Source organism: Schistocerca gregaria, chromosome X (assembly GCF_023897955.1).
Source record: "Schistocerca gregaria isolate iqSchGreg1 chromosome X, iqSchGreg1.2, whole genome shotgun sequence".
Classification (NCBI taxonomy): domain Eukaryota; kingdom Metazoa; phylum Arthropoda; class Insecta; order Orthoptera; family Acrididae; genus Schistocerca; species Schistocerca gregaria.
This window is the reverse complement of record NC_064931.1, coordinates 435,785,217-435,810,405: the sequence shown is the minus strand read 5'-3', so window position 1 is coordinate 435,810,405 and position 25,189 is coordinate 435,785,217. Positions and strand designations below refer to the sequence as shown.

Below are 25,189 nucleotides of genomic sequence, written 5' to 3'. Positions count from 1 at the left end.
AACCATGACCCACCCTTATGTATTGACCAGAGGAACACCATGAATCCAGTGACCTCAGTGTAATTATTTTCTTTGAATAAAATTGTCATTTTTGTTCATCTCAGTCCACATTTCTTTCAGTTACCTTCTGCACTATACTGTAGCAGTTCTTTGTATGTTGGTCCAAGTTTCATCAAACTGTGTTACTTGGAAGTGACACAGCATGTGAAAGCTACTTTTGTCCATAAGTTCTGCACACCAGTGTATTATGGAATAGTAAGCCCAACAGGTTCACTGGTTTTATATCATATGTGCAACAAAAAGCTGAATGTTTCAGTTCCATGTTAATCAGAATGTATTAGGCACTCACAGTTTCAAACAGTCAGGGTGTGCAGCAGGACTCTATTTTATGTCCTCTGTTTCTGATATACATAAATAATCCTCTATTTGCTTTATCAAAAGATCCAGGATTTGCTTTTCTTACATATGACACAAGTATATGAATACAGAATGTCATACCAGCCCTCTAACTGTAAAGGAAGGTAACAAAATAACTGAAAAAAATCCCTTCCAGCCTTCCAAAAATAAGTTTTCTGTGATTTCCTTAAAATGATAATTTGAGTGCTTGGGTGGTTCCCTTGAAATGGGATGAAGCTGGTTTGCTTCTCCATCCTCGTCTTATCTGTAATTATCTATGATTAATGGGACACATGTTTCCTTCTTTCATTTGGAGAATGAAACTCATCTCTCCAGAAGAGTTTAATCATTAACAGATCTCTTGTCACTAAATACAATTAATATTGACTAATATACAAGATCCTTGCCAGACTGTGAAGGCCCAAGAGATGTCTACTGGCTGCCTTGCTAACCTCTGCCTTACGCCATTATGCAGATGTAGTATGGCGGGGCATGTGGTCGGCACATCACTCTCCGAGCCATTTTGCATATTTTCCATACTGTGAAGCCTGTCTGCAACATTCTCCCATGTCCAAGTAGTCCCTTCATTGGCCCCACAATGGTGAGTACACCATGCACCAGTCCTCCCACCAAGAAAAGTCCTCAACAGTACCAGGAATTGAACCAGGGTCCTCCACACGGCAGCCATATATGCTGACTACACAGCTATGGAGATGGACAATAATGACTCACACTCACCTAAAATGTTGTTTTGCCCATTTAATTAAAAAAAAATGTCAGGAACAGCAGCAACTGTGCAACTATATTTTGCAGTTTACTGTGTAGCTGATTTATTGCTGCACCATTCTGTAGCAAGTAACTACAAACATACACTGCTGGCTTAAGGGAGAATTAGCATTAATCATTGGCCTGTAATATCAGTAGTTTCTGGTTATAAAGGACTGTGGGATGCAATGAAATTATATATTTTTCTTTCTTAATGGTGTGCCCAAACTCTTGCGCCCCCATGTTTGGGGCTTTGGAAGGATGATGAAATAGACTTCACACCACTACTCTGAGCCAAACAAGAAGATGCAGTGTGTTGTAAGTTACAGTGCATCTTCAGAAGAAAACTGTGTTTGACAGTAAACCTTAATACCTCTGTTAAAGTATGATTAAAAATGCTGGTCAAAAATCAGGAGACTGCATATGAGTGCCATATAACATGGCCCCTAGTCTCCACATGGCCTCATTTCAGCGAGGAAAGCCATCTACAAGTTTCTCCAGGTACTTCATATCTCACTGAAGCCACTCATTGATGATTAGGTGCTCTACAGCTACCAAATTTTGAGATGTTCCTTGTTATATTCCACCTGTTTTTCTAAATAGTCCCAAACATTTTGTGTAGTATTGACAGCATGCGATTTAGAAGCCCAATTTAGTGGCAATAGGATCCCTGAGTATTTGTTAAACCACTAACATACACATGCAGGCTTTTGAACACAGCTGTTGTCATCTTAGGAGACAGGAATTTTCATGGCATTCTCATCGTAACAAGGTAGAAGAAAGGATAACACTTCATCCCCAGTATAGTACAGAAGATAACTGAAAGAAATATGCAATGAGATAAACATAAATGACACTTTTATTCAAAGAGAATAATTACACTGAGGTCACTATGTTCATGGTGGTCTCCTAGACAATACAAAAGGTGGGCTATGGTTCTTTATAAGCTGTGTTCTTTCTTTCTTGGGGCCTTGGTCCCACTTCATGTGGGGTCAGCTGTGTTACTATTGATTTGGCAGAGTTAGTTACAGAAGGTGGCCGGATGCCCTTCCGGCCGCCACCCCAAACCCTCCAGGATGGAAGCTTTAATTGTCGAGTGCTAGTAATAGTGTTCCATAGATTTCGTGTTTGTTTTGAATACAGTCAGAGAGAGTCCCTTTAGTCACCCATAGTGTCAGTAGTGTCAGTGTCATCGTAACTGCCATCTGCTTCATGTCTGCCGTGCAGTAAGCTACCTTAATTTAAGTATTAACTGTATTTTTCTTACTTGTCACTTCTTCTTCCGTGTGTTTTTGCTTTTAGGAACCTTTAATTGTCGAGTGCTAGTAATAGTGTTCCATAGATTTCGTGTTTGTTTTGAATACAGTCAGAGAGAGTCCCTTTAGTCAGCCACAGTGCCAGTAGTGCTAGTGTTTGTTTTAAATACAGCCCAGAGACAGGTAGTGCTATTTTCATTGTTTTCTACAAGAAGTGGCTAGCAATCACAGTTTAGTCAACAATCAGCAGCTTTAGTGAATTAGCAGCCTAGTTAAAAGTTGATTAACTCTCTACAGTAAATTGATTCCTTAGGATGGATAGGATGTGTGACTGCTGTGTACGGACACAGGAGGAGCTGGCCACTGTTCGCGAACAACTAAGCGTGTTGATGGCCGCAGTCAGCCGTCTTCAGGCTGCTGCCTCTGAGTTTAGCGGCTGTGGGGAGTCTGGTACGTCGCATGGTACACCCCAGGTGTTACATGCTTCACCCACTATCCCTGCTGTGGAGACATCTTCGCGGGTACCAGGCGCGGTTGGGCCACCCTCTCTCCACAGGGAGTGGCGGGTTCAGCGGCGTTCGCTTTGCACGAGGCAGAGAGTGAATGTGGAGGCTGGCCGTGTGGCATCGCCCACTCTGCCTGTGAGTGGACGTGTGGCCGCTCCTTCAGCAAGGTCAGAGCAGGCACACGGGGGGAGGGGTTATTAGTTATTGGGAGCTCCAACGTTAGGCGGGTGACGGAGCCCCTTAGGAAATAGCGGAAAGGTTGGGGAAGAAGGCCAGTGTTCACTTTGTCTGCTTGCCGGGGGGTCTCATCCGAGATGTGGAGGAGGCCCTGCCGGTGGCAATAGAGAGCACTGGGTGCACCCGACTGCAAAATGTTGCTCATGTCGGCACCAATGACTCCTGCTGTCGGTGTTCAGAGGTCATCCTCAGTTCGTACAGGTGGTTGGTGGAATTGAAGGCGGAAAGCCTCGCTCGCAGGGTGGAATCAGAGCTAACTATCTGTAGTATTGTTCCCAGAACCTATCACGGTCCTCTGGTTTGGAGCCAAGTGGAAGGCTTAAACCAGAGGCTCAGACAATCCTGCGGAGATCTGGGGTGCAAATCTCTCGACCTCCGCTATCGGGTGGAGAAATGTAGGGTCCCCCTGAACAGGTCAGGCATGCACTACAAGCTGGAAGGGGCTGCAAGGGTAGTGGAGTACATGTGGAGTGCACATGGGGTTTTTTTTTTTGGTTAGAGAATTCCCTCCCTAGGCCCGACAAGATGCCTCCTGAGACGCAGCAAGGCAGGAGTAGGCAAAATGCAACAGGGAATAACAATATTAATGTGCTAATAGTAAACTGCAGGAGCGTCTATAGAAAGGTCCCAGAACTGCTCTCATTAATAAACGGTCACAATGCCGATATAGTACTAGGGACAGAAAGTTGGCTGAAACCACATGTAAACAGTAATGAAATCCTAAACTCAGATTGGAATGTATACCGCAAAGACAGGCTGGACAGTGAAGGGGAAGGCGTGTTTATAGTGATAAGAAGTGCAATAGTATCAAAGGAAATTGACGGAGATTCGAATTGTGAAATGATTTGGGTGAAGGTCACGGTTAAAGCAGTTCTGGGTGGAGATTTTAATTTGCCGGGTATAGACTGGGAGACTCTAACGTTCATAACAGGTGGCAGGGACAAAGAATCCAGGGAAATTTTTTTAAGTGATTTCTCTGAAAACTACCTGGAGCAGTTAAACAGAGAACTGACTCATGGCGATAATATATTAGACCTTCTGGTGACAAACAGACCTGAACTATTTGAAACAGTTAACGCAGAACAGGGAATCAGCGATCATAAAGCGGTTATGGTATCGATGATTTCAGCTGTAAATAGAAATATTAAAAAAAGTAGGAAGATTTTTCTGTTTAGCAAGAGTGACAAAAAGCAGATTACAGAGTACCTGATGGTTCAACACAAAAAGCAGATTACAGAGTACCTGATGGCTCAACACAAAAGTTTTGTCTCAAGTACAGGTAGCGTTGAGGATCAGTGGACGAAGTTCAAAACCATCATACAATACGCGTTAGATTGAGTATGTGCCAAGCAAGATCGTAAGAGATGGAAAAGAGCCACCGTGGTACAACAACCGAGTTAGAAAACTGCTGTGGAAGCAAAGGGAACTTCACAGCAAACATAAACATAGCCAAAGCCTTGCAGACAAACAAAAATTACGTGAAGCAAAATGTAGTGTGAGGAGCGCTATGCGAGAGGCGTTCAATGAATTCGAAAGTAAAGTTCCATGTACTGACTTGGCAGAAAATCCTAAGAAATTTTGGTCTTATGTCAAAGCGGCAGGTGGATCAAAACAAAATGTCCAGACACTCTGTGACCAAAATGGTACTGAAACAGAGGATGACAGACTAAAGGTCGAAATACTAATTGTCTTTTTCCAAAGCAACTTCACAGAGGAAGACTGCACTGTAGTTCCTTCTCTAGATTGCTGTACAGATGACAAAATGGTAGATATCAAAATAGACAACAGAGGGATAGAGAAACAATTAAAATCACTCAAAAGAGGAAAGGCCGCTGGACCTGATGGGATACCAATTCGATTTTACATAGAGTACGTGAAGCAACTTGCCCCCTTCTTGAAGCGGTGTACCGTAGGTCTCTAGAAGAGCGTAGCATTCCGAAGGATTGGAAAAGGGCACAGATAATTCCCATTTTCAAGAAGGGACGTCGAACAGATGTGCAGAACTATAGACCTATATCTCTAACGTCGTTCAGTTGTAGAATTTTGGAACATGTATTATGTTTGAGTATAATGACTTTTCTGGAGACTAGAAATCTACTCTGTAGGAATCAGCATGGGTATCAAAAAAGATGGTTGTGTGAAACCCAGTTTGCGCTATTCGTCCACGAGACTCAGAGGGCCAAGGACATGGATTCACAGTTACATGCCATGTTTCTTGACTTCCCCAAGGCATTCGATACAGTTCCGCACAGTCGTTTAATGAACAAAGTAAGAGCATATGGACTATCAGACCAATTGTGTGATTGGATTGAAGAGTTCCTAGATAATAGAACGCAGCATGTCATTCTCAATGGAGAGAAGCCTTCTGAAGTAAGAGTGATTTCAGGTGTGCCGCAGGGGAGTGTCATAGGACCGTTGGTATTCAAAATATACATCAATGACCTTGTGGATGACATTGGAAGTTCACTGAGGCTTTTTGCAGATGATGCTGTGGTGTATCGAGAGGTTGTAACAGTGGAAAATTGTACTGAAATGCAGGAGTATCTGCAGCGAATTGACCCATGGTGCAGGGAATGGCAATTGAATCTCAATGTAGACAAGTGTAATGTGCTGCGAATACATAAAAAGAAAGATCCCTTATCAATTAACTACAAAATAGCAGGTCAGCAACTGGAAGCAGTTAATTCCATAAATTATCTGGGAGTAGGCATTAGGAATGATTTAAAATGGAATGATCATATAAAGTTGATCGTCGGTAAAGCAGATGCCAGACTGAGATTCATTGGAAGAATCCTAAGGAAATGCAATCTGAAAACAAAGGAAGTAGGTTACAGTACGCTTGTTTGCCCACTGCTTGAATACTGCTCAGCAGTGTGGGATCCATACCAGATAGGGTTGATAGAAGAGATTGAGAAGATCCAATGGAGAGCAGCGCGCTTCGTTACAGGATCATTTATTAATCGCGAAAGCGTTACAGAGATGATAAATAAACTCTAGTGGAAGGCTCTGCAGGAGATATGCTCAGTAGCTCGTTATGGGTTTTTGTTGAAGTTTCGAGAACATACCTTCACCGAGGAGTCAAGCAGTATGTTGCTCCCTCCTACGTATATCTCGCGAAGAGACCATGACGATAAAATCAGGGAGATTAGAGCCCACACGGAGGCATACCGACAATCCTTCTTTCCACGAACAATACGAGACTGGAATAGAAAGGAGAACCGATAGAGATACTCAAGGTACCCTCCGCCACACACCGTCAGGTGGCTTGTGGAGTATGGATGTAGATGTAGATGTAGATGTAGAAGTAATGTACCCCAGCTGTCTGTGTCTAGTGTAAGTCACGGAACATTTTGAAATGTCTGCAAGTTGTGTAACTGAGGTGGAACATGGGGACCATCCCAGTATTCAGCCAGTGGGAAATGGAAAACTGCATAAAAACCACATCCAGGCTGGCCGGCATACTGGACCTTATCAGTAATCCATCAGGCAGATTCGATCTGGGGCTGGCGCGCCTACCTGAGTCCAGGAAGCAATGCATTAGCACTCTCGGCTACCCTGGCGAGTGGTTATTTCTAAGGTGTGTGATGACCATGAATGGCAATGCTTGGTGTGCAACAGTCTCCCATGCCATCCACAAGTATGATAAACAGTTCTTGTGGTGGGACATTCCAAGAATGTAAAAATTAACACCCTGGTTCATGTTCCTGAAAACCTGAATGTATGGGCCCAAGTCATGATATAAAAACCAGCCCCAAAGTATTGAGAACGTCAAGTGCACCTTCCATATACTGCAGATTAAATGTCTCATTGGGTGATGATACCCTTCTAATTACATTTAAAACATAAATAATGGAAGGATTAGCAACTCACAACATAAATTAAAATTAAGAACATAGTTACAAATCAAGCTGATCTTGAAAGTCTGCCATACTACTGTTCAAAATGTTCACAGTATATCTTCTACCTGATGAATTATGAAGGTAGAATTATGAATTATTATGCCCTGTAAGTCATACTGTCATGTTGTAGATAAAAAGTGCTGCATTTCTTTTTTTTTTTTTTTTTAAATTGTCACATTATGTGTGAATAAGTGTTTCCCAACATTCTTCCAATGAGTATATTTCATCCTTGAAGTGTGGTTCTGAAAGTTCTGCAAAATAAACATCTATTGAACACGTAATCATCTGATTGTGATCAAAATGTTTTCCAATCATGAATTCCTTTTTATATGAGAAGAGTTAGAAATATGAGGGTACCAAATCCAGTGAGCTGATGAGTGGAGTAGATGTTCAGGTATTGACAAAAAAATGGTTCAAATGGCTCTGAGCACTATGGGACTCAACTTCTGTGGTCATCAGTCCCCTAGAACTTAGAACTACTTAAACCTAACTAACCTAAGGACCTGCTCTAGGCAGGATTCGAACGTGCGACCGTAGCAGTCGCACTGTTCCGGACTGCGCGCCTAGAACCGCGAGACCACCGCGGCCGGCAGGTATCAACCAATTGTTCTTAAATTTCTCAATTTTTTCATGGTTGCAACATTGCTGAGATTTTTTAATTTTTTTATTTATTTATTTAATTTTTTTTTTTGTGAGCATTAGACAAAAGTGGCAGTTATCTTGCATTAAGTTTCCTCATAGAAAATACTTCATCTAAAATGGCCCATACCCTTTTTACCGAAATGCCTACCTCTATTCCTGTTGCCTTGCATTGGGCTGGGACACGAACATGGAACCTTACGCTTTGTGATCAGTGCTCCAACTGACTGAGTTATCCAGGCATGACTGATGACCCATGATCAGAACTTTACTTCTACCAGCACTATTCTGCTTCATTCCAACATCACAGAAGCATACCTTGCTGAATTAGCATTCCTGATAGAAACAATATTGGAAAAAATGGCTTAGTGACAGTCTAGGAGAATGTTTACAGCATGAATTGTTCACTGTTCATTGTAGTATGTGCTGTTTTATAATGTACTGGCAGATCAAAACAGTCTGATCATTCTTTTTTAAATCAAAACTGTTTGCTATTGAGTATGTTATCCTGTACTAAAAAAAGTTAATTGTCCATTATCTTTTTGACAATGTTTGAAAATACTGCCAATAATGGGATGGGTCGGTTATTCTTTACTAATGTTTTATCACATTTTTTGTAAATTGTATTGATAAACCGAATATTTAAGTCTGGCTACAATAATAACAGTATGAAAAGATTCATTACATACATTGAAAAGCCAAAAAAATATTACCACATGCTTAATCATGTTGGTCCATCTTTGGATGTAATACAGCAAAGATTCTGTGTGACATGGATTTGACAAGTCCTTGGTAGATTTTCAAATGTATGTGGCACCAGATCAGTATGCACACATCACACAATTCTCATAAATTATGGGTTGGTGGTTTATGGGTGCAGAGCTGTGTCTGATAACTCCCAATATGTTTTTCATCAGATTCAGATCAGGTGACTTTGATGGCCAAGACATCAATGTCATTCCACTATCATGCTACTGAAACCATGGACAGCTATCCTGCTGGAAGATGCCATTATCATCAGGGAAGACCTCAAGCATGAAGGGATGCAGGTCATCTGCAGTAATGTTTTCATAGTCCATGGTTGACATGGTGCCTTTGATAACTGCCATAGGTCCCAAGGAATCCCAGGTGAATTTCTCCCATAGCATAATACTGTCCCTCCACCCTACATGTATGAAACAGTCATTCCCTGGATGGCATTGTATTTAGCCATGAGTGCTGGTCTGGTATAACAAAAAATGTGATTCATCAGACTGGACAACATATTTCCAGTGATCCACAGTCCAGTCTCAATGGCCGCATGCTCATTGCAGTCATGATTGGGGATGTCACTGGATCACAGACAGATAAATATGTTCTACTAATTTATCAGTCATATTATATATATATATATATTGTTGTTTGTGATACAATTCAACAAATACTAAAGTCACATGAATGTATTCTTTCAGGTTTCCTAAATTATGTGGATGGTTGGTTAAGCTACCTATTGCCACTGGTAGCTCCAAAGTTCTATGGCAATGGAGGACCTGTTATAATGGTCCAGGTAATCTTCTTCATAAATTAAAATATTAAAAAGGACTTTCAATGGCATATTGTATCTGACTGATACACAAACTTTTACAGGTTGAAAATGAGTATGGTAGTTATCCAGCATGTGATTTTACTTACACTAGCTGGCTGAGAGATAAATTCAAACAGTATGTTAGAAATGATGCACTATTGTTTACAACAGATGGAAGTTCGGACATCATGCTGCGATGTGGAAAAATACAAGATGTGTATGCAACTGTTGACTTCGGTGTAGGTAAGTACTTAATCTCCGCAGTTTAAAACCCTAAGTCATAAACAAGAAATGAGTTTCAATAATTGCTTTATTGACACGAGGGAAATGTGTTTCCACATGTACTTTTCAAATACATGAAGGTTTTCATAGGATGAGAAACAAATGAAATTACTATAATAGATCTAAATCCAGTTACAACTCATTTTTCAGTGCCTAATTAGCCTGAAGGATAGCATTTAACAAATTATTAATTTCTATGGTAACATATCACTAACAGTCTAGACTAAACAGTATTGAAATGTCCCATGGTTCACATAAATTATTCAAGCATGATGATTGTGCTAAGTATTACATTCACCGATTATCGATTCAGTTTTGGATATAAATGAACTTTATTGAATGAGGTCTTTTTGCCTCTGTCTATAGAATAATATATAGCATAGCAAACACCAAGACCTTGTCTCAGGGTTACAACTGTTTGTTTCAATCATCAGTCTTTTCATTGGTCTGATGTTGCCTGCCATAAATTCCTCTCTGGTGTCAACCTCCTCATCTCAGAATAGTACACGCTTCCGATGTCCTCAATTTTGTTGTAGTGTGTATTACAATCTCTGCCTTCCCTTACAGTTTTTACCCTCTACAGCACCCTCTAGTACCATGGAAATTACCCCGTGATGTCGTAATGTATGTCCTGTCATCCTGTTCCTTCTTCTTGTCAGTATTTTCCGTATGTGTCTTTCATCACTGATTCTGCAGAGAACCTTCCAATTCCCTATTTTACCATAGCATACAGATACATCATTTTATGTTTACTTATGCTGTCTCCAGTGCATCCAATGTGTTGAAGTTTTGCCTAAATTGTTAAACAACCAAGCATAGTACACAAATAAACTGCAATGGTTCGTAATTGCACTAATGCATTTAGATGTGACATGGCTTTTGTTGCAAAGAAAGCTAAAATAAATGAAGGATATGTCAATAGAAGTCTATGGCCCCTTCCCCCCCCCCCCTCCCCCATACACACCCCTCCCCCCTGGAATTTGCAGTACAAAGTTCTTTTTTTCAGTAAAGAATTCTCATATACACTTTGGAAGTGAATCAATAGCATCAGTTCTCTAGTTTAAATTAAGTTGATTGTCTCACCTACAAAATTTATATTTCTGCAGACACAAAGAGATATATTCATTTTGTAAATAAAAGCCATATATTTCTGTGTTATTTGTTAGCATGTAAGAAAATTCAATTGGAGTCATTTTACAGGGTGCTTCAAAAATGACCGGTATATTTGAAACGGCAATAAAAAGTAAACGAGCAGTGATAGAAATACACTGTTTGTTGCAATATGCTTGGGACAACAGTACATTTTCAGGTGGACAAACTTTCGAAATTACAGTAGTTACAATTTTCAACAACAGATGGCGCTGCAAGTGATGTGAAAGATATAGAAGACAACGCAGTCTGTGGGTGTGCCATTCTGTACGTCGTCTTTCTGCTGTAAGCGTGTGCTGTTCACAATGTGCAAGTGTGCTGTGGACAACATGGTTTATTCCTTAGAACAGAGGATTTTTCTGGTGTTGGAATTCCACCGCCTAGAACACAGTGTTGTTGCAACAAGACGAAGTTTTCAATGGAGGTTTAATGTAACCAAAGGACCAAAAAGCGATACAATAAAGGATCTGTTTGAAAAATTTCAGCGGACTGGGAACGTGACGGATGCACGTGCTGGAAAGGTAGGGCGACCGCGTACAGCAACCACAGAGGGCTACGCACAGCTAGTGCAGCAGGTGATCCAACAGCAGCCTCGAGTTTCCGTTCGCCGTGTTGCAGATGCGGTCCAAATGACGCCAACATCCACATATCGTCTCATGCGCCAGAGTTTACACCTCTATCCATACTAAATTCAAACGCGGCAACCCCTCAGTGCTGCTACCATTGCTGCACGAGAGACATTCACTAACGATATAGTGCACAGGATTGATGACGGCGATATGCATGTGGGCAGCATTTGGTTTACTGACGAAGCTTATTTTTACCTGGACGGCTTCGTCAATAAACAGAACTGGCGCATATGGGGAACCAAAAAGCCCCATGTTGCATTCCCATCGTCCCTGCATCCTCAAAAAGTACTGGTCTGGGCCGCCATTTCTTCCAAAGGAATCATTGGCCCATTTTTCAGATCCGAAACGATTACTGCATCATGCTATCTGGACATTCTTCGTGAATTTGTGGCAGTACAAACTGCCTTAGATGGCACTGCGAACACCTCGTGGTTTATGCAAGATGGTGCCCGGCCACATCGCACGGCCGACGTCTTTAATTTTCTGAATGAATATTTTGATGATCGTGTGATTGCTTTGGGCTATCCGAAACATACAGGAGGCAGCGTGGATTGGCCTCCCTATTTGCCAGAACTGAACCCCTGTGACTTCTTTCTGTGGGGACACTTGAAAGACCAGTTGTACCGCCAGAATCCAGAAACAATTGAACAGCTGAAGCAGTACATCTCATCTGCATGTGAAGCCATTCCGCCAGACACATTGTCAAAGGTTTTGGGTAATTTCATTCAGAGACTACGCCATATTATTGCTACGCATGGTGAATATGTGGAAAATATCGTACTATAGAGTTTCCCAGACCGCAGCGCCATCTGTTGTTGACAATTGTAACTACTGTAATTTTGAAAGTCTGTCTGCCTGAAAATGTACTGTTGTCCCAAGCATATTGCAACAAACGGTGTATTTCTATCGCTGCTCGTTTAGTTTGTATTGCCGTTTCAAATATACCGGTCATTTTTGAAACACCCTGTAGTAATTAGTATATTAACAGATCAAAAACTGATACAACTAGGCAAACATCCTGGATGTAACTATCAAAGAATATAAGCTGGAGTTTGGGGATGTTACAAAATCCACTAGCTCTTGTGCCACTCCTGATTGTTTTTTTTTTTTCTTTTATTTGGTAACATTTTGTAAAGGACAAATATGGGGCTAGTACACAAAATAGTTAGTTTCATGTTCAGGTTCTAGTTCATCAAAATTAATTGTTCAAGATATAGCATCTCAATTATCAACAATGATACTGCAGTGAAATAATCTGGAAATAATTTGTATAAAGAAATTTTCATACTTTAAGAGCTTTCAAGAACACATCAAGATGGAATTGGGAGTGAATTAATGAGTGATTTTGAGTGAAGTGTTATATCTATCAGTTTACAGCTCTCACTCTTCTCTTCTTAGTACACACCTTACTTTCTACTAAAATTCTCAATTTTAGAAAGAATATGTAATCAAATTTTCAAGTCCCAGAACATTCAACTATTAAGTAATCAATATTTACAAAATTCAGCACTCTAGTTTTGTAGCCCTGATTTTCCTGATTTAAAAATGCTAACTTTTACCAGGTTAATTTGTTACTTTGCCAATTATAAACATCAAATAGGAACTTCATCAAATATTTCTATGACAATCTGGTCTCACATAAATACAAGCAGAAATGAATCAAATAAGACAGAAAGTGGGAGTGTTGTTCTTAAAGCTCAAGGAAAATAACTGACTGGCCCCAAGTGAAGTGCGTTCCACTTTAAATCAGTATTATGTAAGTATAATTCATAAGTTAATAAAACAAAATGAACCATTGACTAAAGAGAGTATAGCTGTACCAGGAACAACAGAATGTCTATTCCTATTTCAAACAGACCAAACAGAAGTTACAAATAAAATCAGATCACTGAAACACAAGGAAAGAAAGGACACAGATGGAATATCTGCAAAAGTAACCACTGTTCACAGTATCTAGTTAAGCCTCTGGGCTTCCTATTAGAGTTGATAATGGAGAAGAGACTGTTTTCCACATCTGTGAAAAAGAGTAAAGTAGTGCAATTTACAAAGGCAGTCACAAAGCAGTCCTGGAAACTACAGACCTATAACAATTACACTCACATTTTAAAAAATTGTAGAAATAGCTATTAAAACAGAATTATAAAATTCATAAAAAACAAGATATCCTGGATGAAGCACAGCATGGATTTAGGAAAGGGAAGTGTACTAAACGAGCTGTGGCAAGTTTCATAACACATACGGCCAGAGCTTTGGAAGTACAAAAGAAAGCTTGTAATAAATTTCTTGATCTCTCAAAAGCCTTCGACAGTGGATGTCACACTACTTTGTTAGATGAACTGAATAGATATGGTATCAGGGCAAATGCAGTCAATCTAATAGTCATTTATAGAAAGCAGAGAACAAAGAGTAGAGTTAAGATAAAATGTAAACAATAAGATGGAAACCTTTTACTCTGATTTCAAGTGTAAAGTATGGATAGCACAAGGCTCAAAACTTGATCCACTAATGTTTATATAGCATGTAAATAATGTGACAGCACCAGTAAAAGAAAATGTAATGATGTATGCAGATGATACATTCCTCATTGTAAGTAGAGGCTCAATAAATGATTTAGAAACAAGAATATTTAACTGAAAACCATTTATTTGTAAATGAAAAGAAACCATCCTACATGGAAGTACTTGTAAAGAGTACAATAAATGAAATTCATATAGAAGAGATCACCTCTAAAATAAGCAGAAATGTATTTTAATGAAGAAAATGTCCCACACTAGATGTAGACGTATTTTTAAAGTTGTACTACAGACTAATGCATCCACATTTATCATACTGTATAATAATATGAGGAAGGAGAGTGAATGTCCATACAAATGGACTGCTGAAAAAGGAAAAAATAGCAACCAGATGGATTGGAAGGCTATCATCAAGAGAGTACTATAATATAAAATTAAAAGAATATAAAAATATGACTGTACCATTTATTACATACTTGAAAGCGTCATGTATCTCAGATTAAGTTGTACATCAGTGCTAAACATAGTATTATACAATTACAGCACAAGAATAAAAGCTGACAATTGTAGTAATCAAGTAATACACGAAACAGATCCAAGTAACACAAATTTGGCTTTATTCATATACCTCTGAATAATAACTGAAATCATCTTCTCATAACTCCACATGAAACAAGACAAAAGAGTCATACAGAAAGTGCAACATAAGCAATACAAAAAACAACTGCTGTGAGCAGTACAAACTAAGAGAACAAAGTGAGGGTCAGTCATCGCTATTCCATGCTTATGTAAGCATGAGTTTCCAGTAAACAGTGCGCAGGAGACTGCTTCATGTGCACACTTCCTACAGGTGCACACTGATACTGTTGGCAGTTCATTTAAGTACCCACATGTGGTGACACTACACTCAGTGCACTCACCCCCATACACACTAGTTGCAAAATACTCTCTCATGCAAAGAGGGTGCCTAGGTGACAGAGAAGATACCAGCAGCCCAATGAGAGACACATCCATCTTATCTGGAGCAGTAGCAGCTGGTTCTGATAGCAAGGGCAGGATGACATGCTGCATGAGCACTGTGGCATAGGGCTAGAACATGAGGAGACGCAGGCATGGCCAACGCCAATGGGGCCCTGCGGCACCTGACGACAGCACTGGAGGTGGGGGTGCCATCGCCATCTCTGTATCATCATCAGCAGGCAGGTTTCAGTGGAGAGGAGATGGGGCTATGCTCACCAGTGACAATGGCTGAGGCAATGATGGTGACGGGACTTGTGGAGGTGGCCTGAATAGAGCAGCAGGCTCCTGCAATGGACCCGAGGCCAGAGATGGACCAGCATCCAACACCAGGAAGCTGGAAGCCCAGGGCACTGCATGTGGAGTAGGCAGCCAATGGGACAGGACGACCTCCACAGCAAGCAATGATGGGCTCGAGGCGGGGGGCAGTGGGGCAGACTGTAGCCATGGGAGAGCACACATGAACTTGGAAGTTCCCGTCGGCCAACGGCACTGCCACTGATCAAAGTGGTGTGTCACCAGCCCATCAACCATATGGATCTCATAACGATGACATCCACAGAAGGACAACAGTGGATGGTATTCACATGGGATGGTGACCAAACCATCAGGCCCACACCGGCGATCCTTGTGCAAATTGGTCAGACAAACTTGACCATGGCAGGTGCGGTGCAGACCGCACAAGGTGGATGAGTGTGTGTGGCTGCTGGCAGTGAAGAAACTCAACCAGGCTCTGCTCCTCCATAGGTGTGAAGCAATAGGTGCTCAGAAAAATTAGAAGGGCATTTTTCAGTGAAGAATCCACAACAAACTTTTTCATTCGGGCTTGAACATATGCACTAGTCATTCCACCTCACCATTTGATTGATGGTGGAATGGTGAAGGCATAACATGATAATGCCGCTACAGGGACAACACAACTGCAAGGTATGAGAAATGAACTGGGTCCCATTATTGGAAACTAAGGTACAGTGCAACCCCTCAATAGAAAAAATAAACACAAAAACATATGAATTGCCATCTCATCTGACATTGATGCACATTGTAGAATGTAAGGAAACTGGGAAAATGCATCAACAATCAAGAGCCAATAGGAATTCATGAAGAGACCCAGAAAGTCTACATGAATGTGTACCCATGGCTGGTGTGGAGCATGTCAGAGGGACAGAGACACCCTGGGTGCTGCCTTTGTTAGACATGCTGCTCACAAGCCATGACAAAATGGACAATTTTGTCATCAATCCCTGACCAAAAAATGTGTCTCCTAGCTGTCAGTTTAGTGTATGAAATTCCCCAGTGGCCTTGCGGAGAACACATAGAACCTCATACCATAGTGTAGCAGGGAGAGAGGTCTTCCATGTACAACTGCGAAACACCATCAAAAACAGAGAGGTGACACTGTAAGGAACAATAGTTGCATAGGTGTCTGAAGCCTGACTGGGCAGTTTGCCTGGGAGGCCTGTTGAACAAATGGAACCACCTGACCGAGAACTGGGTTGGTGACAATGGCAGTTGCTATGTGAAAGTTCGTAATTGGAAACCCTCAACTGTACCCTTGTTTCAATACCAAGATAGAAACAAAGCAATTCTGCATGATCAATGTTGGGATCAGGTCCCAAGGGAAGGCATGATTAAGCACCAAATAAATAACAGAAAGTTGAAAAATTTGAAATTTAATGAGGTTTCACCACAAGCCTGTGGACTGTAGGACAGAAATAAAAGTACAAAAAGTTTTCAACTGGTCAGTCATGGGAGAGCCTGTGACAACAGTATCAGCCAGATAATTAATGCAGCTCATGACAGGAATAATCAGTTCCTCTAAAAACTGTTGGAAACTAGCATGGGCAGTAGCCACACCAAAAGAAGGAAGGCACAAATCCTGATAGAGATCAAAAGGAATACACAAAATCAGGACCCACCAAGACTGTCTATCCACAGAAACCTGCAGATATGCTTCAGACAAAATCAATTTTAGAAAAGTACTGGCTACCATATATTTTCACCAACAGTTCCCTCTTGGCATTGGAAAGGATACTTATCCGACATGATCAATTGCACATTGATAATAGTACTGAAGTTGATACAGAGGCAAAGTTTCCCTGATGGTTCACGACTTACAATCATGGGAGAGAACCATTCATTAGCTTTAACAGGTTACACCACCCCTAGAGATTAAAGTCTGTCCAATTCTGCTTTCACTTGATCTTTCATGGCCACAGGAATAGGACACACATGACAAAAATGAGGCCAAGTCATGTGTTTCAAAGAAATATAAGTATAAGAATTTATGGCACACCCCATATCTTTTGAGAACTAGTGTGAAATCTCCTCACACAGTGTTTTCAGTTGAGAACATGGTAACCGATCAGACACAAGGTGAACTGTGTCAGTGATAGAAAATCCAAATTCCTGAAATGCGACCATCCGGAACAAGATCTCAACACTGGCATCAGCAACCACCAGAAATGTAATGGAACAAACCTCTGACATGTATGAGGCAGATGCCATAAATTGTCCCAACACTGCAATGTTCTGTTTGTTATAATGGACCAGTTTCCATGTGACTGGTTTCAAAGGTGGTGAGCCTAAACTCTCATCGGTTTGACTTAACTTGATAAGCAACTTGGGAGAAGTTACAAGCATTGGAGTCCCACACAAGTTACATCTGTGTCAATATCCTGATCAATGCCTGGGAAATGACATGCAGACATGATGTTGCCTTTCTTTTGGCAAGCATTACAAGTGGCACAACGCTTAAGACATGCTGAACATTCATGGTGGACGAAACAGGAAGGACAAGATTGAAACAGAGAATGCTGATGTTGGTGGGGTGGTGGCCCTGGCTGCTTGGACCAACCTTGGTCTACTTGGTGCTGGGCCCGTATGTTTACTGCTGTTACTGCCACTTCCTCATGCAATCTATCTATCATCATAGTGAGCACATTTTGTGACATTACTGCCATATCACCTCATGCTTTAGTTTGGTCACCTGCTGCCTGAGAAACTTCAAAAGATTGTGCTATTTTCAAAACTTCTGCCAACAGATGGTTTCCACAGAGGTACAGTTCCTTGTCCAGATTTAAACATATGAATGCATCACGGACCATACGGTCTGCATAAGAATCACTATGGGCATCAGTAATGAACAGACACTTACAGCTAAATCCTTGAAGTTTGGCTGCCCTGTCCCTGTATGACTGGTTTGGTTTCTTGCATCATAAGTAGAATTCAACTTACGTTGCTGTGACATGCATCCATTTTTGATGATAATTGGACAATAAACTGTGCATGTGATCAGAAGCAAGAGCTTTCAGTTCTTGTAAAGGGGCATGCTAACACAGTAATTGCTACACCTTAGGTGGAACCTACAAGAGGAATAAGGCTTTGCTGAACTGCGAGTCTATCATACCAAAAGACTAAAAATGCACTCTGAGTCTTTTTTGGTAAGCTTCCCAATCCTAGGTTGAAGCATCACAGGGAAGAACAGTGGGTGAATAGACCAGTGGAACATTACTCCCTCTGTTAATGGAAACTGACAAAGGGGTTACTTCTGAAGTAAACTGTTCAATCAGGGCTGGTGGCACAGCATCCATAATGACTAAGCCTGATGAAACCACACTTAAATACAGAACACAGAGAAACCATCCCATCCTGGTCACCAGTCATGTATTAACCAAGTAATGCACAAAACAAATCCAAGTAATACATATATGATCTTATCCATAAACCTCTGGATAATAATGGAAATCAGCCTCTTGTGACTCCACATGCAACAAGACAAAACAATTATACAGAAGGTGCAACATAAGCAATACATAAAAGAACTGATGTGAGCAGTACATATTAAAAGAACATAATGAGGGTGAGTCAGTGTTGCTTTGCACATACATACGAGGGTCAGTCAAAAAGTAATGCCTCCTATTTTTTTTCTACGTTTAATTGTCAGGAAATTTAAATGCAATTACATAGGTTGAAAACCACAACATTGAGGATCATTTTGTCATTTTTTAATGTAATCTCCGCCCATCTCTTCAGTTTTGGTCCATCTCTGAACAAGGGCATGTATCCCAGCACGGTAAAAATCACAGCTCTGCTTCCTAAGCCATTGACGCACGGATGTTTTGACAGCCTCCTCATCTTCAAAATGAATCCTACGATGAGCTTCTTTTAGTGGCCCGAACAGATGGAAGTCTGATGGTGCCAGGTCAGGGCTGTATGGGGGATGAGGCAAAACTTCCCATCCAATTTTGACAATCTCGTCAGAGGTGTGATGACTGGTGTGTGGTCTTGCATTGTCATGCAAAAGAAGAACATCTGCCATTGATTTTGTTGGGCGAACTCGCTGAAGACGTGCTTTAAGTTTTTTGAGGGTTGTGACGTATTGAACAGAATTTATTGTGCATCCCTGCTCCAAAAAATCAACCAGAATCACACCCTCTGTATCCCTGAAAACTGTTGCCATAACTTTCCCTGCCGATCGCACAGTTTTGAATTTTTTCTTCCTCGGCGAGCTTGTGTGACGCCATTCCATTGACTGCCTCTTTGATTCGGGTTCAAAAAAATGCACCCATGTTTCGTCCCCGGTCACAATTTTTTTCAGAAACTCATCTCCCTCCAAACGGAAGCGCTGCAAGTGTTGGGAGGCTATTGTTTTCCTTGCCTCTTTATTCTGATCGGTTAACATTCTTGGAACCCACCGTGCACAAACTTTTGAGTACCCCAATTGTTTAATAATCGTGATCACACTGCCTTTACTAAGAGAAATAATGCGACACACTTCATCTGCAGTCACCCGACGGTCACCACGAATGATGTCATCAACTTGCTGAATGTTGTGTGGAGTCACTGCACTCACCGGCCTGCTGCTCCGCTTTTCGTCAGTCAACGGTGTTTGCCCTTCAGCTTCCTTACAACGACGAACCCATCGTCTAACAGTGCTGACATCCACTGTCACAACACCATACACCTTCTTCAGTCTTTCATGAATGCGTATGGGCGTTTCACCTTCTGCATTCAAGAATTCAATCACACAACGCTGTCTCAAACGAACATCGATGTCGGCCATCTTACAAACTTCTGCTGTGCTGCCACCTGTTGACACAGAAAGTTACTACTGCAGTGGATTGCAGAAGAAGGTTTGAGGAATGGCGCCAAATTGAAATTTTTCACTTAACTTAATTTTTTTAAGTAGAAAAAAAATGGGAGGCATTACTTTTTGACCGACCCTCGTAGATGTGATTTGCTGGTAGACAGTGCTGCGGTGACTGTGCCATGTGCACATTTCCTACAGATAGCCTCTAGTGCCCGGCCCACACTGACATGGTTGGTGTTTGATTTGAGTACACACACACACACACACACACACACACACACACACGTTGACCCTACACTCAGCACACTCACATTCACTTTCAGTAGTAGCAAGATACAGCAACTATCCCATCAACAGTACCTGACTGTAACTGGCCAATGAAGACCCTACTAAAGCAGATTATTTATTATACAACGAATTACCAAGCAGTTTAGAAAATATAAAAGCACAGCCAGTTTTCAAAACAAAACTAGGAGAGTGCTTAAAACAGCATTTTTGTACGGTGTTAAGGAATATTTTGAGACAAGACCAAAAGAATCAGAAATAATTTGCAGGACAAAAGGATTATTTTGGAACTTCACTATGTACTTTGTATCAATGAAAAGAAGGAGATGGTGTATAAGTAATGCAGGGTCTAAACATTTAAAAGCTCTTGAGATCAGATCAGTTGTATCAGCTATTTCATACAGTTAATTGCTCATCTTGAATACCTTAGAGAGTACTGTCCCAACTAGCTATGACAAAAAAAAAAAAAGATCAGATGAAAGGCGAGAAGCATTCAATGAATTCGAAAGTAAAGTTCTATGTACTGACTTGGCAGAAAATCCTAAGAAATTTTGGTCTTATGTCAAAGTGGTAGGTGGATCAAAAAAAAAATGTCCAGACACTCTATGACCAAAATGGTACTGAAACAGAGGATGACAGGCTAAAGGCCCAATTATGAAATGTATTTTTCCAAAGCTGTTTCACCAAGGTCAAGGAAAACTGCACTGTAGTTCCTTTTCTTGATTGTCGCACAGATGCAAAATGGTAGATATCAAAGTAGATGACAGAGGGATAGAAAAGCAATTAAAATCAGTCAGAAGAGGAAAGGTCACTCAAACTGATGGGATACCAGTTCAATTTTACACAGAATATGCAAAGGAACTTGCCTCCCTTCTTGCAGCGGTGTACCGTAGGTTTCTAGAAGAGCGTAGTGTTCCAAAGTATTGGAAAAGGGCACAGATCATCCCCATTTTCAAGAAGGGACATCAAACAGATGTGCAGAACTATAGACCTATATCTCTACTGTCGATCAGTTGTAGAATTTTGGAACACACATTATGTTAGAGTATAATGAATTTTCTGGAAGTCAGTACCAAGACTAAGTTATCTGTGCACCATTCAATCTTTCGACCAACTTTGTGGTATGGGAGCAAAAGCTGGGTGGATTCAGGTTACCTTATCAATAAGGTTGAGGTTACAGATATGAAAGTAGCTAGGATGATTGCATGTACTAGTAGATGGGAACAATGGCAGGAGGGTATGCACAATCAGGAAATCAAAGAAAAACTGGGAATGAACTCTATAGATGTAGCAGTCAGGGCGAACAGGCTTAGATGGTGGGGTCATGTTACACGCATGGAGGAAGCAAGGTTACCCAAGAGACTCATGGGTTCAGCAGTAGAGGGTAGGAGGAGCTGAGGTAGACCAAGGAGAAGGTACCTGGATTCGGTTAACAATGATTTTGAAGTAATAGGCATAACATCAGAAGGGGCACCAATGTTAGCACTGAATAGGGGATCATGGAGGAGTTTTATAAGGGGGAATATGCTCCAGACTGAATGCTGAAAGGCATAATCAGTCTTAAATGATGATGATGATGATGTGGATTTGAAACACAGCTCTCGCTATTCGTCCACGAGACCCAGAGAGCCATAGAGACAGGTTTCTAGGTAGATGCTGTGTTTCCTGACTTCTGCAAGGCATTTGATACAGTTCCCCACAGTTGTTTAATGAACAAAGTAAGAGTATATGGACAATCAGATCAATTGTGTGATTGGATTGAAGAGTTCCTAGATAACAGAATGCAGGATGTCATTCTCAATGGAAAGAAGTCTTCCAAAGTAAGAGTGATTTCAGGTGTGCTGCAGGGGAGTATCATAGGACCATTGCTATTCACAATATATATAAATGACCTTATGGATAACATTGGAAATTCACTGAGGCTTTTTGCAGATGATGCTGTAGTATATCGAGAGGTTGCAACAATGGAAAATTGTATTGAAATGCAGGAGGATCTGCAACAAATTGATGCATGGTGCAGAGAATGGCAATTGAATCTCAATGTAGGCAAGTGTAATGTGCTGCAAATACATAGAAAGAAAGACCCTTTATCATTTAGGTGCAATATAGCAGGTCAGCAGCTGGAAGCAATTAATTCCATAAATTATCTGGGAGTAGGCATTAGGAGTGATTGAAAATGGAATGACCATATAAAATTAATCATCGGTAAGCAGATGCCAGACTGAGATTCATTGGAAGAATCCAAAGGAAATGCAATCCGAAAACAAAGACAGTAGGTTACAGTACATTTGTTTGCCCACTGCTTGAATACTGCTCATGGGTGTGGGATCCATACCAGATAGGTTTGATAGAAGAGATAGAGAAGATCCAGCGGAGAGCAGTGTGCTTCGTTACAGGATCATTTAGTAATCGCTAAAGCATTATGGAGGTGATAGATAAACTCCAGTGGAAGACTCTGCAAGAGAGATGCTCAGTAGCTTGGTACGAGCGTTTGTTGAAGTTTCGGGAACATACCTTCACCAAGGAGTCAATCAGTATATCCTACGTATATCTCACAAAGGGACCATGAGGATAAAATCAGAGAGATTAGAGCCCAATAGAGGCATATTGACAATCTTTCTTTCCACAAACAATACAAGACTGGAATAGAAGGGAGAACAGGTAGAGGTACTCAAAGTACCCTCCGCCACACACCATCAGTTGGCTTGCGGAGTATGGATGTAGATGTAATGGGCTTATGGTGAAACTCTTGAGCTGGTTGCACCCTTCATCATCATTCACTATTCAGAAGACGTCTTCTACATGTTTGATATTCTTTAAGACATGCACTGAGTGAGATGGTGTATTACTTAATGTATTATATTCACATTTGGAATTAGTGGGGATTAATCTTCCATAAAACCTTTGAATTAGGTTTTTGTACTTTCCTTGAATGATTTTATGTAAATATCAAGAAGACAGTTTTTTCATATCAGCTATCATGAATCTCAGTCATTGAACAAATAACTAACTAACTAGCCAGTTGTTTATGTGACCTATAAAGTTGTCATATTGTGTGCACTTTGTTCAAATTAATAAAATAGAATACAACCCCATCATAAAAACTTTCTTCAGGATGGGGTATAATGAATGGGAATTCATTCAAAGTGGATGAAGGCTTACAAGCCTGCTCATTATTTTTCAGAAGTTAAAAATGCACAGTTGAGTTCAGCCATGGTCTATCTTCTCTTGAAGATGATCAGTGTGTAGTACATAGCAAAACTATAACCACAGATGCCAAAATTGAGAAAGTGCTATATGTAGTATGGGATAATGAGATATTTTAGGTGTATGAAATTGCTGTATCAGAAGGAGTATGGTACATTTTATGTGAATAACATTCCATGGGACTGTTTTGTGCAAAAGGAGACACATCTATATTGAATGTTGACTGAAAAGCAATTGTGAAAACAAAAGTCTCATTTAAAAGAAATACGACATGTTTCATGCAACAGTTTGTTACTATGTCTTAGATAGACGTCCAACTTTTAATCACAGAAATAAAGCAGCAGTTAAAGCAGCATGGAAGCTGTCATCCTTCAACAGGAAAGATAAAATTGATTTCATATACTGGAAAAGCTGTGCCCAATGTTTTGTAAGATGCTATCGTTTCAGCAAACTCACACAGTTGGAAATCTGAGAATTTTCTATTAATTCAACTCACCTGGAAAGGCAATGGCATAGTAAAAGAAATTTCTTATTAGAAGAGTGCACCTATGTTTTCACTCACCGTTTGAAAGAGCTAAGTGATTTGAATAGTCTCATTCTGTTATCCTTTATCTCATGGCATAAATCAACACACCAAACGTTGGTCTATATCCTACTTCCTGGAAATGAATTCATTGTTTTTATTTAATATATCACCTGACAGGAATGTCTACACTAACCACAATACAATGTTTATATGTGAATTAAATTTGTAGCAAATTAGGCTGAAGAGACGAGCAACTGTATTGTAGAACTGGTCAAATTCCTTAAATTGGAGATGGCACAAAAGGTATTCTTCAACATTGTTCATTGTAATTTCAATTTGATATGAAATTAAAAGAAATTCACGGTTTCTCTATAGAATTCTTATTTCATGAAACCCAAGTTTATTTCCTCATTTATTGTCATTTATTTTAAATACCATAAGAAGTAGTACAACCACAACAACAACAATAATAAAAGTAATTATAATAATAACAGAACATTCATTCAGTTAATCATGATCATTTTGGGTTGAAATCAAACATGTCAAAAGGAGAAATTTTTTCAGTTTCATGTACTGTGTTTAGGAGAGAAACTCATTTTACAGTTGCATATTTTGCCGTACACTGATTCTTAATAATCTACTATGAGGTCATCTGTAAAAATAGTAGAAATGCTTTGTACATTACATGTAACAATTTATTTTCAAATGTTTCCTCCCCTTGAAACAATGTGTAAGCTTCATCATCTCACAGAGATTCCACTATCTGCAATACCTTTGTTGCTTATTTCATTTTCATCAGTACAGTGAATAAAGCTACATACATTTTATGTATCACATTAGGGCTTCATTATGTACCTCTTTATATAAAAAACAGTATTCTTCCTCCTAAAATGTACTACAGCCTTCATTATAGTTTTGATACTAATACTGAATTTCAATTCCATATTGAGGAAACATTTTTTACTATAGATGTGCTCATTTACTTATTTTCTGTTCCTATCTATAAGTTTTAAATTATCTCTATGCTTCAGACAACAACTGCTATTTTGCACAAGACTATATACATGCTCCACACTTCTGATCACCAGTCACTGTCACAGTGCCCATTAACTAGTTGCCTTGTATGCAACACACTTAGTATAACATAAGAAGCAAATGGATGGAATTTTTACCAGTGTAGTAAAATGATATTATTGCTATAATTAAGTTGCACTTAAAATAGTGGTA

At 40.2% G+C, this 25,189-nt stretch overlaps 1 protein-coding gene across 1 annotated transcript in view; it reads left to right on the top strand.

The window, feature by feature from the left end:
- Positions 1–25,189, top strand: part of LOC126298123 (beta-galactosidase-like) — a 263,518-nt gene that overhangs the window by 153,860 nt on the left and 84,469 nt on the right. Inside the window, exons 5-6 of the mRNA XM_049989441.1 lie at positions 9,150–9,244; positions 9,325–9,505. Coding sequence (XP_049845398.1) covers positions 9,150–9,244; positions 9,325–9,505 — 276 coding nt within the window. The remainder of the gene's footprint in view (positions 1–9,149; positions 9,245–9,324; positions 9,506–25,189) is intronic.